Source organism: Bubalus kerabau, chromosome 8 (assembly GCF_029407905.1).
Source record: "Bubalus kerabau isolate K-KA32 ecotype Philippines breed swamp buffalo chromosome 8, PCC_UOA_SB_1v2, whole genome shotgun sequence".
NCBI lineage: Eukaryota > Metazoa > Chordata > Mammalia > Artiodactyla > Bovidae > Bubalus > Bubalus kerabau.
The window spans coordinates 67,628,389-67,653,113 of record NC_073631.1 but is presented as its reverse complement, the minus strand read 5'-3'; the positions used below and the strand labels follow the sequence as shown (position 1 = coordinate 67,653,113).

The 24,725-nt window shown below is 43.8% G+C and overlaps 1 protein-coding gene across 8 annotated transcripts in view; it reads right to left on the bottom strand.

The window, feature by feature from the left end:
- The window catches only part of PDE1C (phosphodiesterase 1C), a 566,144-nt gene that overhangs the window by 321,836 nt on the left and 219,583 nt on the right, over positions 1-24,725 (bottom strand). For 2 of the 8 annotated variants that reach the window (XM_055590472.1, XM_055590464.1), the window contains exons 1-2: positions 11,707-12,582; positions 10,997-11,099 (exon numbers count right to left, since the gene is read on the bottom strand). The exons of 3 other annotated variants lie outside the window; for them this stretch is intronic. In XM_055590472.1, the coding sequence (XP_055446447.1) occupies positions 10,997-11,099; positions 11,707-12,070 (467 nt within the window). In that variant the 5' untranslated portion in view covers positions 12,071-12,582. Of the gene's footprint in view, positions 1-10,996; positions 11,100-11,706; positions 12,583-24,725 lie in introns of those variants that run through there. 3 more of the 8 variants (XM_055590466.1, XM_055590467.1, XM_055590465.1) reach the window with 2 other exon arrangements.

Sequence of the window (24,725 nt, the reverse complement as noted above, 5' to 3'; positions counted from 1 at the left end):
ACTCCACACAATCCCCAAGGCGCCCACATTCTCACAGGCCTGTGTATTCATCGCTTCCCGTCCCCAGCCCCATCATTTGCCTGCAGACAGCTGTTCAGACACAAATATCCAAATCTCCTGGTCATGCCTGCTTCTCTCCTGGGCCTGGGTTAAAAATTCCAGCACTCAGATTACTGTCTAACAGGCCCCAAAATATGACCCCTCCCAAAAGAAAGCTGAAACCTTCCTCTGAAAAGCATTATTTGTGAGCAGATCAAGCACTGTTTCCCTCTAGCTTAACATCCACTGCTTACAGCTGTGCAGTGAGCCCATCAGTGGCACCAGTGAAAAAATACAGAAAGGCTGTTAGAAAAAGAAAACAGAAAGTAAATGCCACGCTTGTAGACGTCCAAACAGTACTTTTTTGCATAAGTGATCTAACCCTCCATTCACATATTTACTTACACTTACAGTGTTCTAAGTACAGTAAAACTGTGGGTGGGAATGGGAGAGATTTTTGTGGCCTCCTTCCTGGAGGCCTGTCTCCTGCTTAGATAAACATCAATGAGAAAAGCTGAAAACAAAAATATTTCTTAGTATCTGTGACAACACTGCCAGAAGGGAAATAAATCCAAAAGATTGAGACAAAATCTCACTCTTCAGATATATTCCTGAAACCAGAGGAGGGGTGGGTTTTTAATTGAATTATCCAGAAAGATGCTTGAATTTTCTACTCTATTTTTCCCATGTAGATTTAGCCAGAACAAAAATGTATCTTCTGCCAAATTTAACTTCAGAGGCCAGTCTAATGTTTTTTAAGCCTTTCCTATCTACTCCCGTAGCACTCCTTCCGTCTTCCTCCCACCTTGTTATCATAACCTGCTCCTGGCAGAAAACAGCTGTTGGTCATTTATAATTTCAGGTGAATGTTAAGTCAATACAACAGCTCCTGGAAAGCAGAAGTCCTTCTTGTTTCCTCCAAAATCTTCTCTCACAATAGAATCATCTAGAGAAGGCTCCTGTCTGGATATATGCTCCGTAAATTTCAGCAAATTAAATATGGCAAAAGTAAGGTCAATGTTCAAATTACAGGGGGAAAAAGCCCACTCACCTACCAGAAGCACTCCTAGAGACCACTCAGAGCTCCACAGTCAACCGAATGAATAGGTCGAGCGTTCAAACTAAATTCTCCTCAGCTACAGTTACCTTCACTGAAACTATCCAGACTTCCAGAAACAACTGCTTTGAACAGTTCTTTCATTTTTTTAACCATGACTAACTTCAGTCAGTGGTTTCATAGGCAGAATGGCAGTTCTAAACATTTATGAGGCGTGATTTACAATGTGCTGTGTGTGCTCAGTCGCTCAGTCGTGTCTAACAATTTGCAACCCCATGGCGTATAGCCCGCCAGGCTCCTCAGTTCATGGAATTTTCCAGGCAAGAATACTGGAGTAGATCGCCATTTCCTACTCCAGGGTATCTTCCTGACCCAGGAATCGAACCTGTGTCTCCTGCATTGGCAGGCAGATTCTTTACCATTACACACCCTGGGAAGCCCTGATTTACAATAATTCACCCTTATATTTCACAAATCAGCTACAAAGGATGCTGTTCATGAAAATATTTGTAGTTTCTCATAGTAACAGACCAGGCTCCAAGTAACAACCTAGAATCTCTGCTGCTCTGCTCTGCTAAGTTGCTTCAGTCGTGTCCGACTCTATGCGACCCCATAGACAGCAGTCCACCAGGCTTCCCCATCCCTGGGATTCTCCAGGCAAGGACACTGGAATGGGTTGCCATTTCCTTCTCCAATGCATGAAAGTGAAAAGTGAAACTGAAGTCGCTCAGTCATGTCCAACTCTTCGTGATCCCATGGACTGCAGCCTACCAGGTTCCGCCATCCATGGGATTTTCCAGGCAAGAGAATAGTATAGTAAATATAAAATATTGGAGGGGGGGTAATTTAAAGACTTGTAAGACCTCTTAGCATATTAAAAAGCAGAGACATTACTTTGCCAACAAAGGTCCACCTAATCAAGGCTATGGTTTTTCCAGTAGTCATGTATGGATGTGAGAGTTGGACTGTGAAGAAAGCTGAGCACCGAAGAATTGATGCTTTCGAACTGTGGTGTTGGAGAAGACTCTTGAGAGTCCCTTGGACTGCAAGGAGATCCAACCTGTCCATTCTAAAGGAGATCAGTCCTGGGTGTCCTTTGGAAGGAAAGATGCTAAAGCGGAAACTCCAGTACTTTGGCTACTTCATGCAAAGAGTTGACTCACTGGAAAAGACTCTGATGCTGGGAGGAATTGGGGGCAGGAGGAGAAAGGGATGAGAGAGGATGAGATGGCTGGATGGCATCACTGACTCGATGGACATGAGTTTGAGTGAACTCCAGGAGTTGGGAGGCCTGGCATGCTGTGATTCATGGGGTTGCAAAGAGTCGGACACGACTGAGCGAATGAACTGAACTGAAGACCTTTTAGAGCCATCCTCAGACAAGACTCAGAGAAGTAGAGAAAAAAAAGGGGGGGGATATTAATCTGAATTTGAACTACTAAAACACATCGGGGAGTAGTTTTAATATTAGTAGACTAATATTCCACTGCTAGATTTATTCAGTGTCTCTAAAGTGTAGGAAAAGCCTTGGTTATTTAAGAATTTCGGGTGTTTGGAATCTGGATAAATAGTATCTAATGTTCTTTGGATGTCCAATAGTGACTTTCAGCCAAAATACATCCTCAAGTTGATTTTCATGCTTCTAGTGGCCTCAAGGGAAAGGAAAGCTATATTTTACTTGAACACTGAATACTGGGTCCCTGCAATGGGCCTTTGGAAGGGAGTGGAAAAGAATGGTGGGAGGACCACTTCTGGATGGCTTCCCAGGTGGCACTAATGGTAAAGAACCCACCTGCCAACACAGGAGACATAAGAGACACAGGTTCGTCCCAGATCAGGAAGATCTGCAGTAGGAATGGCAACCCATTCCAGTATTCTTGCCTGGAAATTTTCATGGGTAGAGGAGCCTGACATGCTATAGACCATGGGGTCACAGAGAGTCGGATATGACTGAAACAAATTAGCAGGCAAAGAGCTGTCAGGAAAAGGGCCGTGAATGAGGCCGAGGTGATGTGAAGAGTGAGCACTACCGCAGAACTTTGGGTGCTCCAAGAGTCAGAGGCGCAGTGTGTGTGCCGCAGGACACCCTGGGAGCAGCAGCACAAGGCTGCACCCACTGGACACGCCGATACAACAGGATGGCCCTGCAGGGTGTAGGAGCTCCATCCACCCAGCCAAGCTCCACCAGACCCTTCCGCAGGGGGCAGGCTCCAAGCTCCTAGTCTCACTGCCTGGCTCACACCCAGCAGTCCCCACAAGATCCAAGACAAGAGCCTCATTCCATTTGGTTTCCTGAGTCGTGGTCTCTTTCTGCCTTTAAAATAGCGGAAACGACCCCACCTAGCCCCCAGGTTTCTGTCTTTGCTACAAACCCATGTTGTGATGGACATGACGCTACCAGTCAATACAAGGGATCTTAAGCAGAGCCATATAAATGTGCCTCACATTTAATCATTATTTTTCTTAGTCATCCCTCCAAAAGCTATGAGGTGGGTCGTGTGAGCACTTTCCCTCCATAAGAAGAAACAGGAACCAAGGAAAATGAACCAAAGAAACCTGAAGACAGAAAATGGAGCTAGAAATGAAGAAATCTCTCTGCTTAGGGCTACTTCTCAAAAGACAGAGGCTGTAGAGCCATCAAAATAATAAACACTTGGTTGCAAAATACTGAGTTGTAATTAGCTAGTGCTATGTTGAGTTGCTCAGTTGTGTCTGACTCTTTGCGACCCCATGGACTGTAGCCCACCAGACTCCTCTGTCCTTGGGGATTCTCCAGGCAGGAATACTGGCGTGGGTTGCCATGCTGTTCTCCAGGCGATCTTCCCTATCCAGGGATCAAACCTAGGTCTCCTGCACTGAAGGCGGATTCTTTACAGTCTGAGCCACCAGGGAAGCCCAATTAGCTAGTAAGTTAGCACAACCAAATTATGACAAGCAAGTGACGATGTACTAATATACTATATTAGTATTCAAGTATAGAAATTTTCATTCTAAATTTAAGAATCTACTTAACCCTTTTTGATATTCACCTCTTTCTCCCCTTCCATATACATTAAGAACATAATTCAGGGAGACAATCCATCTTTATTAGGAGAAAAAAGATTCAAAAACAGTCCCTCAAACACAAATGTCTTCCTTCTCTAAATCCTAGGACATTGTGTCAAAATTTATCCAGCAATTTTTTTTGTCCATACTTTGTCTTTTTTAAAACTTTTCACCTCTATAAAGAATAGTCTTGTCTCCTTAACTAGACTATAAGTTTCCCAAAAGCAGGGCTTTTTTTCTAATATTTTCATATCTCTTCTGAAGCTCCTAATATCCAATATATAATAGCAATCCAATAAAAATATGCTGAACTTTCTGACATTTGCAATTAAATGGGAGAGTGGAAGGCCCAATTAATACCCTAAAATATGTAATATGTGGGAAATAAACAACAATTTTTACATTATTCTTTTGGATTTGCATTATTAGTGAGATTCAGATGAAGCCCCTCTTCCCTGTTCATCTCTTTGCAAGGCTTTAACTCACAACTATGACTCTCAGACCTTAGGCTTCAGGCCAAAGGTCTCTCCATGTTTTTTAGGCTGTTATTACTAACAGCTGCTTGGACCTTCCAAAGGTGGTCCAAGATATGCTCCAGTTCACCACATCTAAACCCAAATTTATCATTCTGTGCATCCAAGCCCATGCTCCTCTCTGTGGTCTCTAACAAGGCAAAGACACCAAACTCACTAAGACATCTGAGGCAAAACAAACTTGGAAGACAACTTCTCTCTCTCTCTCTGCTCCTTTCTAGTATCAAACATGCCTCCTATTCTTTCCTCCTTGGTGGTACTATCATCACTGAAGAATCTTCTCCAACTCATCTCCAGGCCTCAAGTCTCTTCTCCAATCTGTCCTCCAGACTTCTTCCAGAATAGTCATCTTAAAATTCAAATCTCCTTTTGTTACTCTCTAGCTTAAAGTCTTTTAACACTGCCTTAGAACTTAAGGAATAAAATGTAAAGTCCTTGAAATTACATGCATCCCAAAAAAAGATTCCCTGAAAGATGAATGGAGAGTGCCCGGAATACATTTGTATGTGTGTATAATGTGTTCAAATGGCAAACCATTCAAGTATTCTTGCTTGGAGAATCCCATAGACAAAATAGCCCGGAGGGCTATGGTCTATAAGGTCGCAAAGAGTCAGACACGACTGAAACAACTTAGTGCACACAAGCTCACACACACACACAATGTATTCAAATACCTGCCTCCTTAAACTATGAGCATGTATAGTTTTGAATAAACCAAAAATAAATTTTTTAAAAATTCCATCATCACTGCCTGGCCCCTGCCTTCCTTTCCAACTTTATCTCTCCCTCCTCCCATCCCTCTGCACCTTGGCACACTGTTACCTCCACTTACTAGCTTTATCTATCCCTCAATATTGTACTTGATGAGCTGCCAGAGGATACCTCACAGTTACCTTTTAAAGAAAAATATCTAAGGTCTTACACAGGGAAGGTAACCCTGTTTCTTGGATAGCTGATGGACCAGGGACCAATGCGGGGGCCCACTGCCTCCAAGGTGAGCTGGGAGATTTCCGTCCAATAGCTCCATGTTGAATGACTGCAACTAGACTCAAACGCACTCTCTCCCTTGGGGTTACCAGTAACAGGTGAGCACAGGGAAAGGCACTGAACTCAGGCTATATTCCTAGTAAGCAGGAGCAGCTTCTCCAGTGGTCCATAAAAACAGCTCAGAATTCTGAGCTGATTTATTCTGGACTGACTGGATGACTCCGTTTTCCTTATGTCACTGCAAAAGGCTAACATGAATTAAAGAAATCTGTGCGTGTTTCTTCCTCGTGACTCCAAGGACTCTGCTCACATTGTTGGCAGCTCACTGCTCACACCTTCTCTGGCCCTCCGAGGAGCAAGTGGCTCCCCGCACATCCCTTTGTAACTACAGTCAACACTTCCAGGTGTTCATCTCTTTAGCTATAGCCTTATAGCTTATCTACTTTGGCATACTCAGAGTTTATCAAAGTAACTGGCACATAATAGATACTCAGTAAATGTTAAGTGACTAAACTTCTGAACAGCTGCCTGACCATTGATGACCCTATTTTTAAAAAATGTCAGATGAGTAGAAAGAAAATACAGAATGAGAAGGCTTTATTAAATGAGAAATATGAAACCAAAGATCTGGGCATCTTTGCCTATGGATCCCCCCCCCACCCCCTGGCCTACTTTTGATGTATAGTTTGGAAAAGTCACTTAAGTTCTCTGTACTTCAGTGGGGTTTTAGTGAAGACTTTCAGAGACCCCAAACTCAAAGGAGTCTAAGCAGGAACAGAGCCTGATGGATTCATGTAGCTGGGACAGCAGACTGAACCAGATAAACAACTGTAGGAATGGGGAAATATGGGAGCAGACCCAGGGATTTTCACTCCTTCTTCTCCCGTCTGCTTCTCTGTAAGTATTGGCCTGTCATTGAAATGTCCTCTCCATGCAGTAGGAAATGAATCCAGCAGCAACCACCAGGAGAACCCAGAAAAAGGCAAAGCAGCACTCTCCCTTGGCCAATAGAGAATCTCAGTGGAGGACTCTACTGCTTGGGTTCTGTGCCACACTTGAGAATGACCACTGTTGGCAGAAAGGCAAAAATTCGATGATTGGCCAATCTGGCATCTTGAGCCCATGGGGACCCGGGAGCAGGGAGTAGGCAAAGGAGGGGACAGGGTCTACTGCCATAATGGCGGGGCGGGGGGGAAAGCATGCTGAATAGACAGAAACAATAATTCCAGTCTGTGACCCTAATAACCATACATTTGGGGAAACTTCAGTAACCATAACAGACCCCCAAAATACTATGCCTTCATGAAATTTGTATTTTAGTTGGAAGAAAGAGACAATAAACATAAGAAATCATACCTCCATTTATATTCATAATACTATTTTAGATAATGTGAAAAAAGCATCAATCATCTTCACAGAGTATTATGTAAGCATAACATTTATTGTATTGACTACCTCATAGTTGGGCAAAACAAATACACAATGGCTTAATTACCATTGTGACAATAAATGCCAAGAAATAAGTGAAACCTGTTCTCTTGCCCTCAATTAAAAAAAAAGAGAGAGAGAGAGCACCCTCTTGTCATCATATAACAAGACAAACTCTTGGTTGGGACCCAAGGTACAAGTTATGACTCAAACCCAGAGCACCGTGAGGCTCCCCCTCATCACCAGAGGAAGCAAGTGCACTCATCATATTTTCCCTGACTGGAAGATTCCCTAACAAAACAACCATTGGGAGGGGCCCTTAACAACTCCACCCACACTCCTACAGAGGAAAGAGCAAGACAACAGCACTTGGGGGACAGCTCAGGAAACAGAAACACTCACACAAAAAGGCTCTTCTCAGAAACACAAGACTACCGCATCCCCCTGACAGATGTAATTAAGAAGGCTCAGGTGTAGAGTGTGTGTTCCCTTCCAGCTTGGAGAGATGTGAGCATGTGTGGGAGAGGGCTATGGGGGAGGCTGAGGAACATCACCCCCTCCTGGAACCACAGATGGCCTCCACACAGTGGTGGGCAGCACCTCCCTCAAGGGAAGAGGGAGTTGTCATAATAAACACCTGGGCTTGCAGGGTTTTGTCATCTCAGCGGTGGTAGATAGTGCTTAAAATTCACTTTTCCAATATTTGATGTACTATTAGTATGCGGAGGATGTTACAAGGTTAGATTAAGAGTTCTTCCTAATTCTTTCCTAGAGAAATACGTCAAACAGTCCTAGCTTTCAAATATGTATTGGCAATTTACTGTAGACCACATAGTATTTGGAGGCACTGGAGATACTTCAGTAACCAAAACAGACCAAAAAAAAAAGAACTATGTCCTCAGGGAACATATATTTTAGTTGGAGGAAGTAAACATAACAAATAAACATATAGTGTCAAGATAGTGAGACATGCTAAAGAAAAAAGTAGAGTGCAGAAAGGGGGATATGTGGGGCTTATAATTTATAGAGGATCATCCCCTATATTCTCTGCACTGTAGATTCTTGGCAATAATCCTCTTGCTGCTGGTAAAGACCACTCCAGACCAGTGCAGAAAAGAGGAGAGATAAGGGGAGGAAACGAGAGAACCTAGCTAAATGTAAGCCTTGGCCTTCCCAACTTTCCACCTCAGTTTAGATTCCTGTGTCCAACCTGGGCAATGATGTTAATTAAACCCACCACCCATCTAGTTCATGAACTATTGTGTTGATAGTATCATGTGACCTATAAGCCTATAATCTTCATTTTCAATATTGAAAAGTTTACTTCTGAGTCTTCATGCTTCTTTCATCACATATTGAGTAAGTACCTACTAGGTACCAAACCTTGTTCTAGGCACTAGAGGTTACAGCAGTGAGAGAGGCACACACGGTCACCACCCTAAAGAACTTACATTTTAATTGAGGAGATGAAAAATTCAAAAATTGATTCAATAAGCAAGATACTTACAAGAAGGAGACAGATACCAGTGAACAGTCCAGGCAGGAGATGATCAAGTCCTGAACTTAGATGGCTCTCAAATGAGCTGAACCAAATTCCTGACTATCTCTGGTCACGTATAAAGCCCCTACTATAGGGTGTCATGATAATAAATTGGTGTAAAAATCCAACTATGGCTATTGAGTCTTTCTAAAATGTGGAAGAGCAGCTTCTTTTCTTTTATTGTTAATGCACTGTGCAGACAAACAGATACACATCTTCCCATCTCCTGTTTCTATTTTGTTAACTGCAAAAGTGTTATTCCAAGTTGTGTAAAAAAGCATGTGCTTTGGTCTCCAGAATGTTTAGCAACTTATTATAGCACTACTCTTTTGTTTTGAAGTGGTAGTAAGAACCATAACAGTAGTAAAAAAATAATCTCATAACAATAGTAACATGTCCTTTTTCAAATTAGAACGTGAAGTTACAGATCTCCTGGGACTGCTGCTGAGCAGGATGTTTCAGCAGGAAGGGTAAAAAGAGAGGGACTCAAAAACACACGCTGGGAAAAGAATCAACCCACACCTTTTATGTTCAAAAGTACAGGGTGCTTGGTAAACACGACAGACATGAAAACAAAAATGCAGATACATCACACCCCAACAATCTGGGGAGAGAAGCCTAACTGATGAAACAGAGGAAGTTACGAGACAGTGTGTTCATTCTAAGCTCCAATGACTTGTTCATATAAATTTCCCACCTCAGCCTGGCTGATTTGCCCAAACCCTCTACTCCAACCTGAGTAGCTCTGTTGAGTTGGTTGAAACTGTAAAGCAGCCTACGAGAAGCAGTTTCTGAGTATGTGCACATGAGTCCCTCCTGCGATGGCAAGGAGACCAGCTTGACAACACCTTCACACTATATATACCAGGGACCCAGACTTTGTGGATGCAACAAACTTTCTGTGTGCACCTCAGTATGATGAGATGGGATGTTCATTACGTAGGACATGAACTTGTAAACACCTCTGTGAAAGAGGTGCTGCATTGCATGCATCTCAACTGTTGGAAGAGCCTGCCAGCCAAAAAGACAAGATTTCCACATAAGTTTACAGCCTCTGCTTACAGCAGCCAAACAATCCAAAACTCATGCTACGTTGGCATGGTTTCCCATTTAGATCAATGGCAATGAAACTCACTTTGTTACTGATGGAAGGGCTCTTACAAAGTGCACTTTAAATAGGGATGCCTTAAAGAAACACCTATCTTACTGCTTTCCTTTAGAAACTCTGAATATCCTGGTTGGAATATAGTCTCCCCCAAGATGAAGATAACTCAGATCAGTGCCTTTCTGATTTGTTTTGGGGTATGTGTGTGTGCGTGTACGTGCACAGGCATACACGTGTGCTTTCAAAAACCTAACTACAGCAAAACAACTACGAAGGAGCTGGTTTTCCTATCACTGCCCTTGGTAGAACAGAGTATCTGGAGAATATACTTGGAGAAAACCTATTTTTTTTTTTTAAATCTGCACTAGATATTTGATGGCAAATATCTGGTGGTTATGGAAGGTATCTTTGGAACCTACCTGGTCAATTGAGAAGCAAGCCGTTACCATACAGCTGTCACTATAGCTTCCTGACTGGGATAACCAGCAGCTCATTGTTTAAGAAATCTTTTCACAGAAAAAAACATGTTCTTTCAGGTCACTTCTCCTCAGCACCCAAGAACAGGCAGAACCCAATGAAGTGAATGAAATTCAGAGATCTCTGTCCAGCTAGAACTCTGGCCACCATATTGAAAACAAATGACCTATTTCAGTGGTCAGATCTTGCTAGGAAACTCCAATATTGTTTCTGAACCCTACTGTCTCCAAAAACAGCCCTTCCTTCCAGTAACTCTTTTCCTGCTAGAAAGAATCCTAAGAAAATATCTGAAGTTGCAGTAGGCTAGGGAGAGGAAGAGGAAGATTTAACAGCCAGAAAGCATATTGAATTTGAACTGTTGGTAAGTTCCTGGACCACCTGCCAAGGTGTCTGCAAGCATTTTCCAGAGAATAACTCTTCCTTTGATTAAAAATCTGTGATCTGAGTCCCCAAACTTTTCTCCCCTGATCAATTTAAAAAGAAAAAGAAATATCTCCATGAATATTGAGCTATACTGTAAGTGAAATCTAAGGACATCTCCCCTTCCCCAAAGAAAGCATGACTTGGAAACAGCAAGGCATTCTACAGCACTCAGAAAGACACATCTCATTGTTGAAAGAAAGGCAGCAGTGACTGTAATTAACTAGGAAGCGGTTGTGGAACTTCTCCCGCTGTATTTAAAGGGCCATGCAGGAGTGAGGGTGAGCAGTCGTGACCGGGGGTGTGTAGTTAATATACTGATGAGAGAGGGAAATGGGGCAAGAGAAGTAAACAGGTTTACTTACAGCCCTCGGAGCCGAAGCCAGATTTTCTCGATCTGTTCGGGTTGCAGGTATTTCAGAGAGTTGCTCTCAAATTCTTCAATCTCCTTGGTGGGCGACTCCATAGCTGCAGGTTATCACACTGGGAGTGAGGCCCGAGTGAGTTTGGGCTGTCCCCTCCCGCCCCCTCGCCCAGTCCAGCCCTCCGGCTCCAGCCCGGCGCCGCGCGTCTGCCTCACTTTCTGCGTGCGCTCCCCTTTCTGCGCCCCCGAAGTCCTGGCTTAAAGCGGGCCCGGAGAGCCGGCGACCCTGGGCCCAGATGCCCCCCGGAGGCAGCTGCGGGAACCAGCCACGCTCCCGGGCTAGTGCCAAGGGTAGGAATTGTGCTTTTGCTCTAGGAGAAAGCACCTCGGACCTACTCGTATTCTTTTTTTTTTTTTTTTTTGTCCTCAAACAAAGCCGCAGGAGCGAACCGTGTGGCAGCTGGATTGGAGGGGAAAGGGAAGACCGAGAAGGGAGGAGAGGCGGCGAGGAGGGAGAAAGTGAGAAGGGGAGAGCAGGGAGAGGGATGAGCCCAGAAGGAGCCAGCGTGGGGCCCGTCTGTCTGAGCCTGAGGCCGCACACCCTGGCTGCGCCAGCGCCCCCTGCCCTGGGGCGCCCCGGGGCTCCCCCTCCCGGTCCCTCTCTCCCTGCCCCGCTGCCTTCGCGCCCCTTCTCTGTTTTCTGTCACTTACCAGCAGCTCTGCTGACAAGCGAGAAAACTGACAACTGCGAAGAGTCGTCTGCGAGCGCGCAGGGGCCGGCGTCAGGTCTGGCACCCGCGGGCGCGAAGGGAGGGGTGCGCGGAGCACTGCCGTCTGCGGGGCACAAGCTCGCGGGGCTCCAGCCCCGCACCCGGAGACCCGCGCGCGCCAGGGCGGCCGCCGCGGCGCAGGGCCCCCAGCCCCGCGTGCCGATGGCTTCCGGAGCCCGCACAAAATGAATAGCACGGCTCCACACTCGGAAATCCCAGGAAACCGAGGTCTGTGTCCTCCCCGGCGGCTGGTGGGGCAAACAGCCAAGGTGAGGTTCCGCGGAGTTCGTGCTTGGAGCTTTCATTCACAGCGCTCACTTCCACGCCCGCCAGAGAGCCGGTTCCATTTTGAAATATTAAAGCAGTTGACAGGGACTAAAGTAACCACACATCACACCTAGAAAGTCTCGATATATTCTTCCTCCCCGCCGCCAAAAAATGGTGTGAAAAAAGGAAAATATAAACAAAAGTAAGGCGGTAGTAGTTTCCACTGACAGACTCTCAAAGGGTCCCTGCAGGGCTGTGCTGGGCAGATGCTGACAGTGGAGAGGAGTTTCAGTTCACGAGGCTACAAATCAGCATCTGAGTCCCCCGAGGTCATTCACAATGTCAATAAAGTGAATTGCTCAAACAGAATGGGATCAGGTATGCAGTAAGGGGAGGAGGGAAAGAAGGGAAAGTCGCTCAGTCGTGTCTTTTCGACTCTTTTCGACCCTATGGACTATACAGTCCATGGAATTCTCCAGGCCAGAATACTGGAGAGGGTATTCTTTCCCTTCTCCAGGGGATCGTCCCAACCCAATGATCGAACCCAGGTGTCCTGCATTGCAGACGGATTCTTGACCAGCTGAGCCACAAGGGGAGGCAGGAGGTGGGATTCAAAAAGAGACCAAAGAGAAAAAGAAAGACTCTGACAATTTAATTTCAGCCCTGACGTCACAGACTGATGGTCAAACTCCCTTCTAAATGCGGCCACCATCACTTCCCAGGGGCCATGTCAAACCTGGGACTCAGGGCTCCTGAGATTCAAGACACAGCTTGCCCGCATAATGGTATTTTCCTCCACTGGCAGTTAATGATTCTTCTAGTTACACTCCCAGTATTCTTTTTCTGTCCATCAGATATTTGCCTGCTTCTCAAAATTAAGATAAATGTAAAGGTGAGAACTAGCTTTTCTCCATTGCTCAAGTAAAATTCCATTCAAGTGGCCTTGATAAAGAAAAATTTAAGAGTGTTTAAATCCTAAATGCTCATCCATTGGGAAGTGGGCATTTATTTTCCAGAAATTAGAGTTAAGAGTGATGAGGATGGCATGGCTGGCCCCATTCATTCCAGTGGAAAAGGTATCTGCTTCAAGGTGAGATGACAGAACTTTTTGACTGAAAAGGACTCACACACTCACCTACAACAATCTTAAGTCACCTCATTAAACTTGGTCCTTAAGGAGTTTCTGGAAGCACTTACAGTTGCACTGAGTTAAAGGCAAAGGTAGCATTAAGCAGTCAACATATTAACATAAAATTCATTTACCTAAATGAAACCAATTTACTCACCCAATGTCACCAAGCTCAGAACAATGACCTGGTGGAATCGGACATTAAGAGGTTATTTTAATGACTTGTTTGGGGGATACAGAACAGTGTATGATACCCAAATGGAGTTCCCATCAGACTGTATACCTTGGGCAACCTGCTATCATAATATGGAAGCACAGTAATGATAATTGTTGTTGTTGTTGTTAAGTCGCTTCAGTCGTGTCCGCCTCTGTGCGATCCCATAGACAGCAGCCCACCAGGCTCCCCCGTCCCTGGGATTCTCCAGGCAAGAACACCGGAGTGGGTTGCCATTTCATTCTCCAATGCATGAAAGTGAAAAGCGAAAGTGAAGTCGCTCAGTCGTGTCCGACTCTTCACGACCCCATGGATTGCAGCCTACCAGGCTCTTCCGTCCGTATATTAGTGAGCATATATTGAAACTTTCTACGGTCCCAACCCTGTTCTAAGGGCTCTACACTCACATAATACCAACAACAATATTATAAAGAAAATGCTATTATTATCTCCATTTTATAGTAGAAAACTGAAGCACAAGGAGGTTATCTAAACCTACCAGGAAGAGAACTGAACTGGAAAAGGCCAGAGTTTTGAGTTATGACTCATTATCTTATCCAATACAAAACTGTCCCCTTCACAGGATCCCATTTTCCACATCCTTAAAGAATTTATGCAAAAAGTTTTTTATGTCTGTTTCACCTTTATGATTCTATGAGGTCATCTGGAGAGAACTGGGGAGAAGAAATGCTGAAAAGAAAGATGCATATTGCTGAATACATACTTTAACTACATCATGGTTTCTCCAAGGACTGGCCTAGAAAGAAAGGATAGAAGGGAATTTAAAAGGATGATACTCAATTTCCTGCCATCCACCATATTTATGACTTTTTCTTTGTTACTGGGATGTTAATCAAGTCAGAGAAAAGCAAATTTTGGAAGAAAAAGGAAAGAAATAACCTTTCACTTTTAAGTAAGCTAATCAGAGAAGGAGGACCAAAAATAGTCTTTATAAGTTTGTGGAGCATGATTTTGTTTCATTTTAGAAAAGTTTTTAAAAAGTAAACATGTATGAGAAAGTTAATAAGGACATAACTTTATTTTAGAGCCAAAGTAGTTTTTGGAGCTGGAGAAACCTTAAAGATAATCTAATTTAGATTATCTTCAAATTCTTTAAGCAATAGAATATTTTATTTCAAATTAATACTTATAAGGGATTTTAATACATACCTCAGATTTAAAAAGTAAAGAAAGAGCTGCTCTTGTTGAATGGGGAAGTGCCGGGGACCAGCCCCGGCTGAGCCAGGGTATTCGAAGGAGAGACGGCTAGGCGAGGGTCAGGGAATAACTGCTTAATTACACTTTAATTAAGGATACAAAGAGTAATAGAATAAGGATAGCTCAGTGAGGAAATTCAGTGGAGAAAAGCGGCTGAAATAAGGATAGCTCAGTAGGAAAATTCAGTGGAGAAAAGAAGCTGAGTGGCTTGGTTTACGCGGAAAATCAATATAATCCGTGACACCAGGTTAGCTCTGACCACGGAGGCCGCAGGCGCCCTCTCGAATAGCGGAAGGTGCCCCGCCTTAGACACCTTCTCGAGTGGGTCTTAGAAGCCCAGGCAAATAAATGGTCGCAGAGGACATCCGCGCTCCAGATGGACGCTCAGCTGGAATTTGGGAGAGATAGTGACATGGGGAGACCAAGTTTCAGTGAACAAGGCCCGCACTTTATTTTCCAAAGTAGTTTTTATACCTTAAGTTATGCATAGAGGATAATGGGGGAAGGGGTAGAGTCATGCAGCAAGCCAGGCTTTTTTCCTGTAAACTTATCATATGCAAAAGTTCAGGTGATAGACATCATCTTCTGGCCCGGAGGCCTGTTAACATTTTAAGAAACTTATCTTTCTCTAAAGGTGATTATTCCAAAGTCAGGCGCCAGCCTTTCAAAAAGCATTGAACAAAGCTGCATTTTACATTTCTATACACCCATTATATCAATCAATACACTGCCAAGGACACAGTAGGTAAGGAGTATGGAGACTTAGCAGCAAACATTGGCCCAACAAGTGAAAAACCCTTCACCAATACAATTTCTAATCAATCTTTTAACTACTCAAAGGAATCTGTGTTTAGGCAGTTTAGAACATCTCCTGCCTCTCACAATTGGGAGGCTCTGAACAATCACATGTGGCCGGAAAAACCCATTCAGGCAGGCTAGAGGATTTCCAAAGGAGTTTGTAGGTTGAAACACTGTCACATCCAGGAATTATTAACTGGAGCTGTAAGCTAACTCTTTTTCCAGAGAGAGGTAGTGGGAGACAGCCCCCCATAAAGTCAGAGGTGTAGGTGAAAGCACAAAGCAGAAAGTAGGCAGACTCTGGTTTTGGGGGTAGATGCTCGAGAATTTCCAGGGGGACTCCTGAGGCTCGATCCCGCCTTTGCGTATGCCGAGCCTCCTTCCTCATGACCTTTGTCATGGGCGGAGTGCCTCACGCTGGCTCCCGGCAGTGATAGAATTCCAGTTGAGCTATTCAGATCCTCACTCAATATGCAATATGCCGGCTCCCAGCAGGGAAGTAGAGTAATTAGTTCTCAAAGTCAAAGCCCACCTCTGCCTTTTCCATATTCCATCTCTGAGTAACCAATGCTCCCACTTCACAGATGAGAAAACTGAGGTCAAAGTACCATAAAACACCTCAGGATTCCTTGCTTCTCATTGAAGGCTCTTTCTAAACCACATCAGAAAGAGTTCATCCTCTCTCTGCCTGCAAAATATTACTACTTTTGGATACACTATGTTATTATGTCACTCAGATTTTGTTGTCTCTTTATCTATCACAGACAGGGTATGCTTGCATGCTGTAGCAACACAACATTACAAGCTACAATTTCCACTGGCAACCTTGCTTTGGAGGTCAGTTTCCATGGCAACTTCCTATCCCAGCTTTTTGAGTAAGAGCTTTTAGGAAATCTTATATGGTAAAACATCATTAATTAAACATAGATGTGCATATATACATAAATATACATAACATATATATACATACATACAATTGCCAACTTAATAATTCACCAAATCAACCTACCTAAGGAGGTAAAAGACTTATACTCAAAAAGACACTGATGAAGAAACTAAATATGACACAAACAGATGGAAACATATACTGTGTTCTTGGTTTGGAAGAATCAGTATTATTAAAATGACTATACTACCCAAGGCAATCTACAGACTCAATTCCATCCGTATAAAAATATCAATGGTATTTTTCACAGAACTAGAACAAATAAATTTAAAATTTGTATGGAAACACAAAAGTCCCTGAATAGCCAAAACAGTCTTGAGAAAGAACAGAGCTGGAGGAATCAGGCTCCCTGACTTCACACAATCTGACAGTAATCAAAAGCCACAGTAATCAAAACAGTATGGCGCTGGCACAAAAATAGACACAGAGGTCAATGAACAGGATGAAAAGCCCAGAAATAAACCCATGTGCCTATGGTCAACTATATAAAGGAGATAAGAATATACAATGGAGAAAAGACAGTCTCTTCAATAAGTAGTGCTGAGAAAACAGGACAGTTACATGTAAAAGAATGAAATTAGAACATTCTCTAATACTATATACAAAAATAAACTCAAAATGAATTAAAGACCTAAATTTAAGACTGAATACTATAAAACTCCTAGAGGAAAACATAGGCAGAACACTCCTTGACATAAATCACAGAATTTGGGAGGGGGGGGGGGATCTGTCTCCTAAAATAATGGAAACAAAACCAAAAATAAACAAATAGGACCTAAGCAAACTTGAAAGCTTTTGCACAGCAAAGGAAATCATTGACAAAATGAAAAGATAACCAATTGAATGGGAGAAAATACTTGCAAATGATATGACTGACAAGAGATTAATGTCCAACACATATAAACTCAAGATCAAAAAACAACTAGATTTAAAAATGGGCAGAAAGAAAAACTGAAATGACACTTTTCCAAAGAGGAAAGGAAATGTCTAACAGAACATGGAAAGATGTTCAACATCTCTACTCATCAGGTAAACACAGTTCAAAACCATGAGATATTGCCTCACACCTATCAAAATGGCTATCGCCAAAAAGAATAAAGATAACAAACGGTGGGGAGGACGTGAAGAAAAGGGGATCTTTGTGCACTGTTTGTGGGAATGTAAATTGATGCAGCCTCTGCGAAAAACAGTATGAAGATTTCTCAAGAGACTAAAAATAGAACTACCATATGACCCAGCAATTCCAGGCATGGGTATCCAAAAAAAAACCAAAAACACTAATTCAAAATAGATGTGCACCCCAATGCTCATAACAGCATTGCTTACCATTATCAAGGTATGAAGCAAACTAAGTGTCCATTGACAAGTGAATATCTAACGAAGATGTGATATACATACTCAATGGAATACTACTCAGCCATTAAGAGGAATGAAACTTTGTCCTTTGCAGTGATATGGATGGACTTGGAGGACACTGAGCTAAGAAGTAAGTCACACAGAGAAAGGCACTGTGTGATATCTCTCATAGGTGGAATATAAAAAAAAATACAACACACTAGTGAATAAAACCAAAAGGAAGTATACTCACAGATACAAACTAATGGTTTGTTGCAAACCACCAGAACAAACTGGTGGTTACCAGGGTAGAGAGGTGGGACAATAGAGGGGTGGGGCAGGGGGGATGCAAACTACAGGGTGGAAGATAGGTTACAGGGATATTCTGTACAATGTGGGGAATGTAGCCAATATTTTGTAACAACTGTAAGTGGAGTATAGCCATTAAAACAAACTGTATAAAAATAAAAACAAAAAATAAGATCTTTGGTTCAGGAATTAAAACAGTTCCCCAAATAGACAAAGAATAACTTAATGTAAGTACCAAAAAACCTCTGCATCATCAGCATTAAGGATCACAAGATCAGAGAGAGTGAGCTCCCTGTACATGGCAGAGTTCAAGCAGAAGCTGCATGACCATCAGACAAGGGAGTAGGAATCAGGCTTTGCAAACATAACAATGGCCTCTCAGGTCCCTTTCACTGTGACAATGTCACAATTCAGTACTAACCACACCACTACCCTTACTGCTTATTGAGAACAACCATGTGCCAGCTCCGTGCCAAGCACATCACAGGGTGGCTCACTTTCATCCTCAATGAAACACTTCAGGAGAATTCATTATGCCCATTTACAAGCTCCAATATTTTGGCCAACTGATGCAAAGAGCAGACTGTTTGGAAACAACCCCATTGCTGGGAAAGATAGAAGGCATGAGGGGACGACAGAGGACAAGATGGTTGGATGGAATCACCGACTCAAAGGACATGAGTTTGGGTAAACTCTGGGAGTTGATGATGGACACGGAGGCCTGGCGTGCTGCAGTCCATGGGGTTGCAAAGAGTCAGACAAGACTGAGCAACTGAACAACAACATTTACAAGTAAAGACAGAGAGGCTCCCAGAAAGTCTGATCATTTTTGCGAAGATGCGCTGCTATAGGGGTAAAGCCAGGTTTTAAATCCAGGCCACAGTGCAAAGTTCTTTTCCCTTAGTTATATCTCCTCCCTGCAGACACATAAAAAGACAGAAGACATATAACAGAGAAGGTGGAGCTGCAGCAGCACAGTTGAGGGGTGGGGGGAATCAAGGAGGTTATATAGTAGAGATAATATCTGAACTGGATCCTGAAGGTGGAAGGTGGATGGAGGCAGGTCATTCTAGAAAGAGGGAACTGTATGGAAACAGACACAGAAGCGTGAGAAAGGGTGGAGTGTCCAGCAATCCACAATTTTATGTAGCTTGACTATAAGTGCATGACTAAGAGAAGCAAGAGAAAGTGCTGGAGGGGTCAGCCAGACCTGTGTGGTCATGGAAGAAGTCTGGGCTCTCTTCTGTGGATGACAGGGAGCCATGGATGTCTCTATGTAGAGGGAAGCACAGTCACATGTGGAGGGTACTTGCTGCCTGAATCTTCATCTTATATTGAGGTCAACTCAGGGAAGCTGCCACAGCACCATGCAACAACCACTGGGCAAATGATAACCAGGGCTCCATAGGAGGAATGCAGCTACCAAATTCCAACAAGCTCCTTGGCTTACCAAGGAGGAGCTGGATAAAGAAAACTGGATAGCTGGATAAAGTCAGGAAAAACACAGGATTATCTCCCATGAATACTCATCTTCTAGCTTTGAGATTATGACCCCTTGCTTTGACCTCCATGAGACAAGCACTGCCCTTGATACATTTTTCATGACTTGCCAATGGCATCATCCAGAGTCTGTTGATGGGGAAATTCTGGAGAAGCCTTTAGGACATCGCAAGTAGCACCACTGGGCACAGCAGCCCCTCCTTCCCGCCTACACAGATGTGAGCCAGCCCCCAGGACACACTGTCAACACAGGCTCTTCTCTCCCACGGGCTTTTCTTTCTGGCAAGAGGCCTCTTTGGTAATGATCACACTGCTTTCCCCCTTGATTTCTTCTCTTTTTGGCTTCATAATATGGGGCAGACTCTGTACCAGGAACTGCCTCCGCCATGAAAAAAAAAGGTGCAAAAAGAGAAAGTGGACTGATCAAGCTCAGAGGACCGAGTCTCAGCCCCACATGAAATGTGGCTCATCTATCCAGAGTGTGGCCCAGACAGCCAGGGAGAGGAGATGGGAGGAGAGACAGGATGGAGTCCCAGGGGTCGTCTGATGTAACCTGCATGTGACCCAGTTTTTGCCCCTCCCTCTGGAAGGATCCTTCAGTTGCTCTGACAGGAGAAATTCGTGTCACCCTTCCAGTGGAGGTGACACAGGAAAAGGAAAGGACCAGGAGTAGCTTTGAATCACATGTGACCTGGAACAAGACCCTTCTCTTCTCCCGCCAGGGCTGGGTTGGGCTCAGTAACCTCTCAAAACCTGCAGCCTGGTCTGAGCTAACTAAGCTTTTCATGGACCCAAAAAAGCTGTAGGAAAACCTAGAATTTGGCCCCTGGCTAGATTTGACTATAATAAACAAGGCGGCTAGGTTGGCCAATCGAGTCATCCACCTCCTACGTCTGAACAAAGTGGTCTGAGGGTGACATGTAACTAAAGCAGATCCAGCACTGGTCCTTTATGGAAAATTTGATGTGGCCTTTGGGAAAAAGAGAGGAAGTCTACTTGTCTTTTCTCTGAGATAACAAGCTAAAAGGCTTGAGATTATCTTGGCCCTGGAGTTATCTTTTTTACCATGTAGAGAGGGTATACCAGAAAAAAAAACGACACCAACATAGAGAAAAGCAGAGAGAAGAACTAAAAAAATAAAATGTTAAAGGATCTTCTGAGCTCCTTGATCCTGCTATGCCTACCCATGAACTTTTAACTTATATTAACAAAATAAATACCTTCTACCCCACCCCATGTTGTGTTTTTTTTCTTTTTTTTCCACTTAAACTAACCTGAATAAGATTTCTGTCACTGATGACTAAAAGAATCCTAGCAAACACAACTCCTCTCTTAGGGGATTGCTGTAAGGAATTTTAAGAAAACCTGTATGACCAGTATCTTAAACTCTGAAGGCTCTCATGAGACAACAGTCTCTCCCCTATCTCATCTGTCCAACAGCACATGAAAGAAGGGAAGCTGAAAGGAGATTTTATTTTGATAAAATCTCTGATTTTATATATATATATTTATTATAAACACATAAAAAATAAATTAAATCTCTGATTTCTGATAAATAAATCAAAAATTGTGTTTCAATAACTTTCTGATAATGGCCTGTCATTAGCCCCTCCAAAAAACAACCCTAGAATGAGTGAAACACATATTATTGTTATCCCCAGTTTAGAAATGAAGCGGATGAAGTCTGAGAGGTCTCTCAGCTGCCCTCCAGCTGGTCTACCCTCCAGCTAAGGGCCGGGAAATGTGACAGCACACGGCTTCCCTGACTCCTGGCCCCAGTGGCCACCCTGCCTCTCAGAGCATGCTGCCAACCCAGCAGAATTAACTTGGCTGTACTAATGAAACTGAAAATTTTGTTCATGTAAAACTGCCAATGCTATAGTCAGCCAAATTCTGACCCAAATGCACATAAATTGGCTGGTCGTTCTTATATCTCCATAAAGGAAATTTGAATATGAAAGCCTCAGAGTTGAAAGGGACCTTAGTGATCCCTTTACCTAAGTTCTACTGAGAGAAAAGTGCAGCCCAGGCAGGTTCCATAACCACACAAGGTCTGGAGCTGGATGTTGGTAAAGCCGCGACTAGGAGCCGTGTCCCCTGAACCTGGCTCAGGGCTCTTTTATCTCTGAACTTCTTCCCGGGTCTCAAATACAGCTCCTGTGGCCACCCAAGGATTTGGCTCAAGGGTTGGTTCACAGATACAAAGAAGGGACGTCTGCTCAACCCACGGGTCATTGGCAAAGGCTTTCCAAAAGAAGAATTTAGAGGAAGAGAAACTCCAGGAAAGTGGAAATGTGTGGTGGCTCAGGTCACAACAAGGAACAAGGAGTGATGGGGGCAAGGGGGACAGGAAAGGGACAATGGAAAAAGACTGGATCTGCAGACAAAGGTGAGCCTGAACCACCACAGGGAAGCTCAGTTTTTCTATGTTCTTGCCGATATGTAATCATTAAAATCTGCTAAGCGGGTGTGTAGTAGAAGCAAAGTAGAATTATGATCTAACAAGTATGATTTATAAAGAAAGATAAAAATAAATCTCAAAAACTTTTTTTGAACAGCCACCAGAGATTTGAAGATTCTTGTCTCTGTACTAGGGAAGGTGGTGGGGCGGGTGGGGGAGGGTGGCAATCTCACAAATAAACGCTGGAAACTTTTAAATTTCATTCACTCATTCATTCAACAAACATTTTCTTAGTGCTTGCTCTGTGCCAGGCACTCTGTGATGGCAGATATGCAGAGGTCAATAAAACATCCAGTGCCTATACCATGAAGCAACTGTCTAATTAGGGTACCAGATGCTGGATGGATTATAAAACAATAAATACATCATTATAAATTGTGAAAAGTGCTGAAAAGAAAATAATCAGAAACTGTTTTCTCCAGTATAGAAAACAACAGGAGTGGGAATCCCATGGACGGAGGAGCCCGGTAGGCCGCAGTCCATGGGGTCGCTAAGAGTCGGACAAGATCGATCGACTTCACTTTCACTTTTCACTTTCATGCATTGGAGAAGGAAATGGCAACCCACTCCAAGTTCTTGCCTGGAGAGTCCCAGGGATGGTGGAGCCTGATGGGCTGCCATCTATGGGGTCGCACAGAGTCGGACACGACTGAAGCAACTTAGCAGCAGCAGCAGCAGTGCTCTATAACAAACCACCCTCTAAAATGTAGGGGCTCAAAACAACAGCAAACAAAGCTTTTATCTCTCATGCTTCTGTGGGTTGACCAGGCAGTTCCTCTGCTGGTCTTGTTTATGGGTCTCTCACGAGGCTACAGTCAGATGGCTATCAGGCCAGAATATCCAATCCAATGTGATTTTACTCACATGTCTGAGGCCTTGGCAAGGATCTCCCCCCCCCCCTCTCTCTCTGTCTCTCCCTCTCCCCTCCTCCCTCCTCTTTCTACATGGTCTGTCCATGTGGCTTGCTGAGACTTCTTTAGATGGCAACTACATTGCAAGAGCAAGTGTTCTAGGAGGCAGAAAGTAGAAGCTGCCAGTCATCTTAAAGGCCAGGCCCAGAACTGGCACAGCATCACTTCTGCTGCATTTGGCTGATTAAAGCAACGATGGGGCTCAGCTCTGATTCAAGGGCAATAGAAATAAACTCCACCTTCCAAGGCAGAGGTGGGGGTGGAAGTAACACAGATTTTACAGCCATCTTAAGTCCACCTAAGTGGTCAGGGATGGCCTCTATGAACAGGTGACATCTGGGCCAAGACCTGAAGGAGGAAAAGCAGTCACCCAGGTAATAAGCCCGAGAAAAGCATTTCTGATAAAGAGGGACAGCATAGGCATAGATTCTGAGGCAGAAAGAAGCATTTGATGGGTCAAGGAATTGGAAGGAGGCGACTTGTGACTGGAGGAGGGACCTGGCAAAGGGAAGACTGGCCTGGAATTGGGTGGTGGAAGCAGGTGGGTGGAGCCACAGCAGTCTTGAGGGCAGATTTATGGGCCAGCTTTCTCTTGAAGAGAAATGGGAAATCATTAGGGATTACAAGAGATGTGTGTTTATGAAGGATCACTGGTTGCTATGTGAAGAATGGCTGGAATGGAGCAAGAATATCCTCTGGCTTAATCAAAGATACTAAATGATCTCAAGAAGTGACCTGAACTGAGGAGGGACCCCAGACACACGAGCTCCAGTATCCAAAATCCACAGTGATTATCCTGAACTAATTCGTCAGTGATGATGAATTCATTTCCTTATTGGTAGGGTTACTACCTGAACAACAACAAAGAGTATGCATAGCCCATACATACAAAAATCACTAGCATCAGAATAGAGTAGATCTTCCCTGGTGGCTCAGACGGTAAAGAATCTGTCTGCAATTCAGGAGACCTGAGTTCAATCCCTGGGTTGGGAAAATCCCCTGGAGAAGGGAATGGCAACCCACTCCAGTATTCTTGCCTGGAGAATCCCCATGGACAAAGGAGCCTGGCAGGCTACAGTCCATGGGGTCACAAGAGTCAGACATGACTGAGCAACCAAGCACAAGGTTACTACAGGATTCACTAGACTACTCTCCTGGACGACAAAGATCATGAGTGTCTTGCCCATTACTGTCCCTCAAGTGCATAACAAACCAACTGATCAATGACAAAATGGGCTCCTCAGAGAAGGACTGTAAAATTTACTTCATTTATGGTCCAAGATGATTCCTGCCGTATAAACTATACTCAAAGAGCAAATCTGAGCCATGAAAACAAATGAAACTTCAACTACATCAGAAGCCACTGTGGGATTATCCAGGGAAAGGCAATAAAGCCCAGGTTACATTTTGGTGCATACAATGTTAACTTCTGGTTATTTGGCAGCTTCACCTCCAGAGAAGTTAAGTGTTACTTTCTGTGTGGTTCAGCACACAAAGGGAATGAGAGATATTAACTACTCCTGACAGTATTTTTGAAATTGTCCTTGGGGACATTTAAGTGGTCCATTCGAGTCCCTGTGATTCTCCGAAGTGAAAGCGTTTTTAAGACCCAGGAGAGTAAAAGAACAACGTCTCCATGAACGCCTTTCACCCACACATTTTTGACAGATTCATGCTCATAAAAAAGACCCTGAAGGCACCTTGATTTGGCCCATAATCTTTCACACGTACAGGCTGTCAGACCAATCACAGGTTGATATATGCTTACATTTCTACTTCCAAAATAGAAACAGACTCCTATAAGCAAGGAGTGGGACTTGATTTATGGAGAAGAACGGAAACTTATGGACACAACTGAAAAGTCATTAGCAT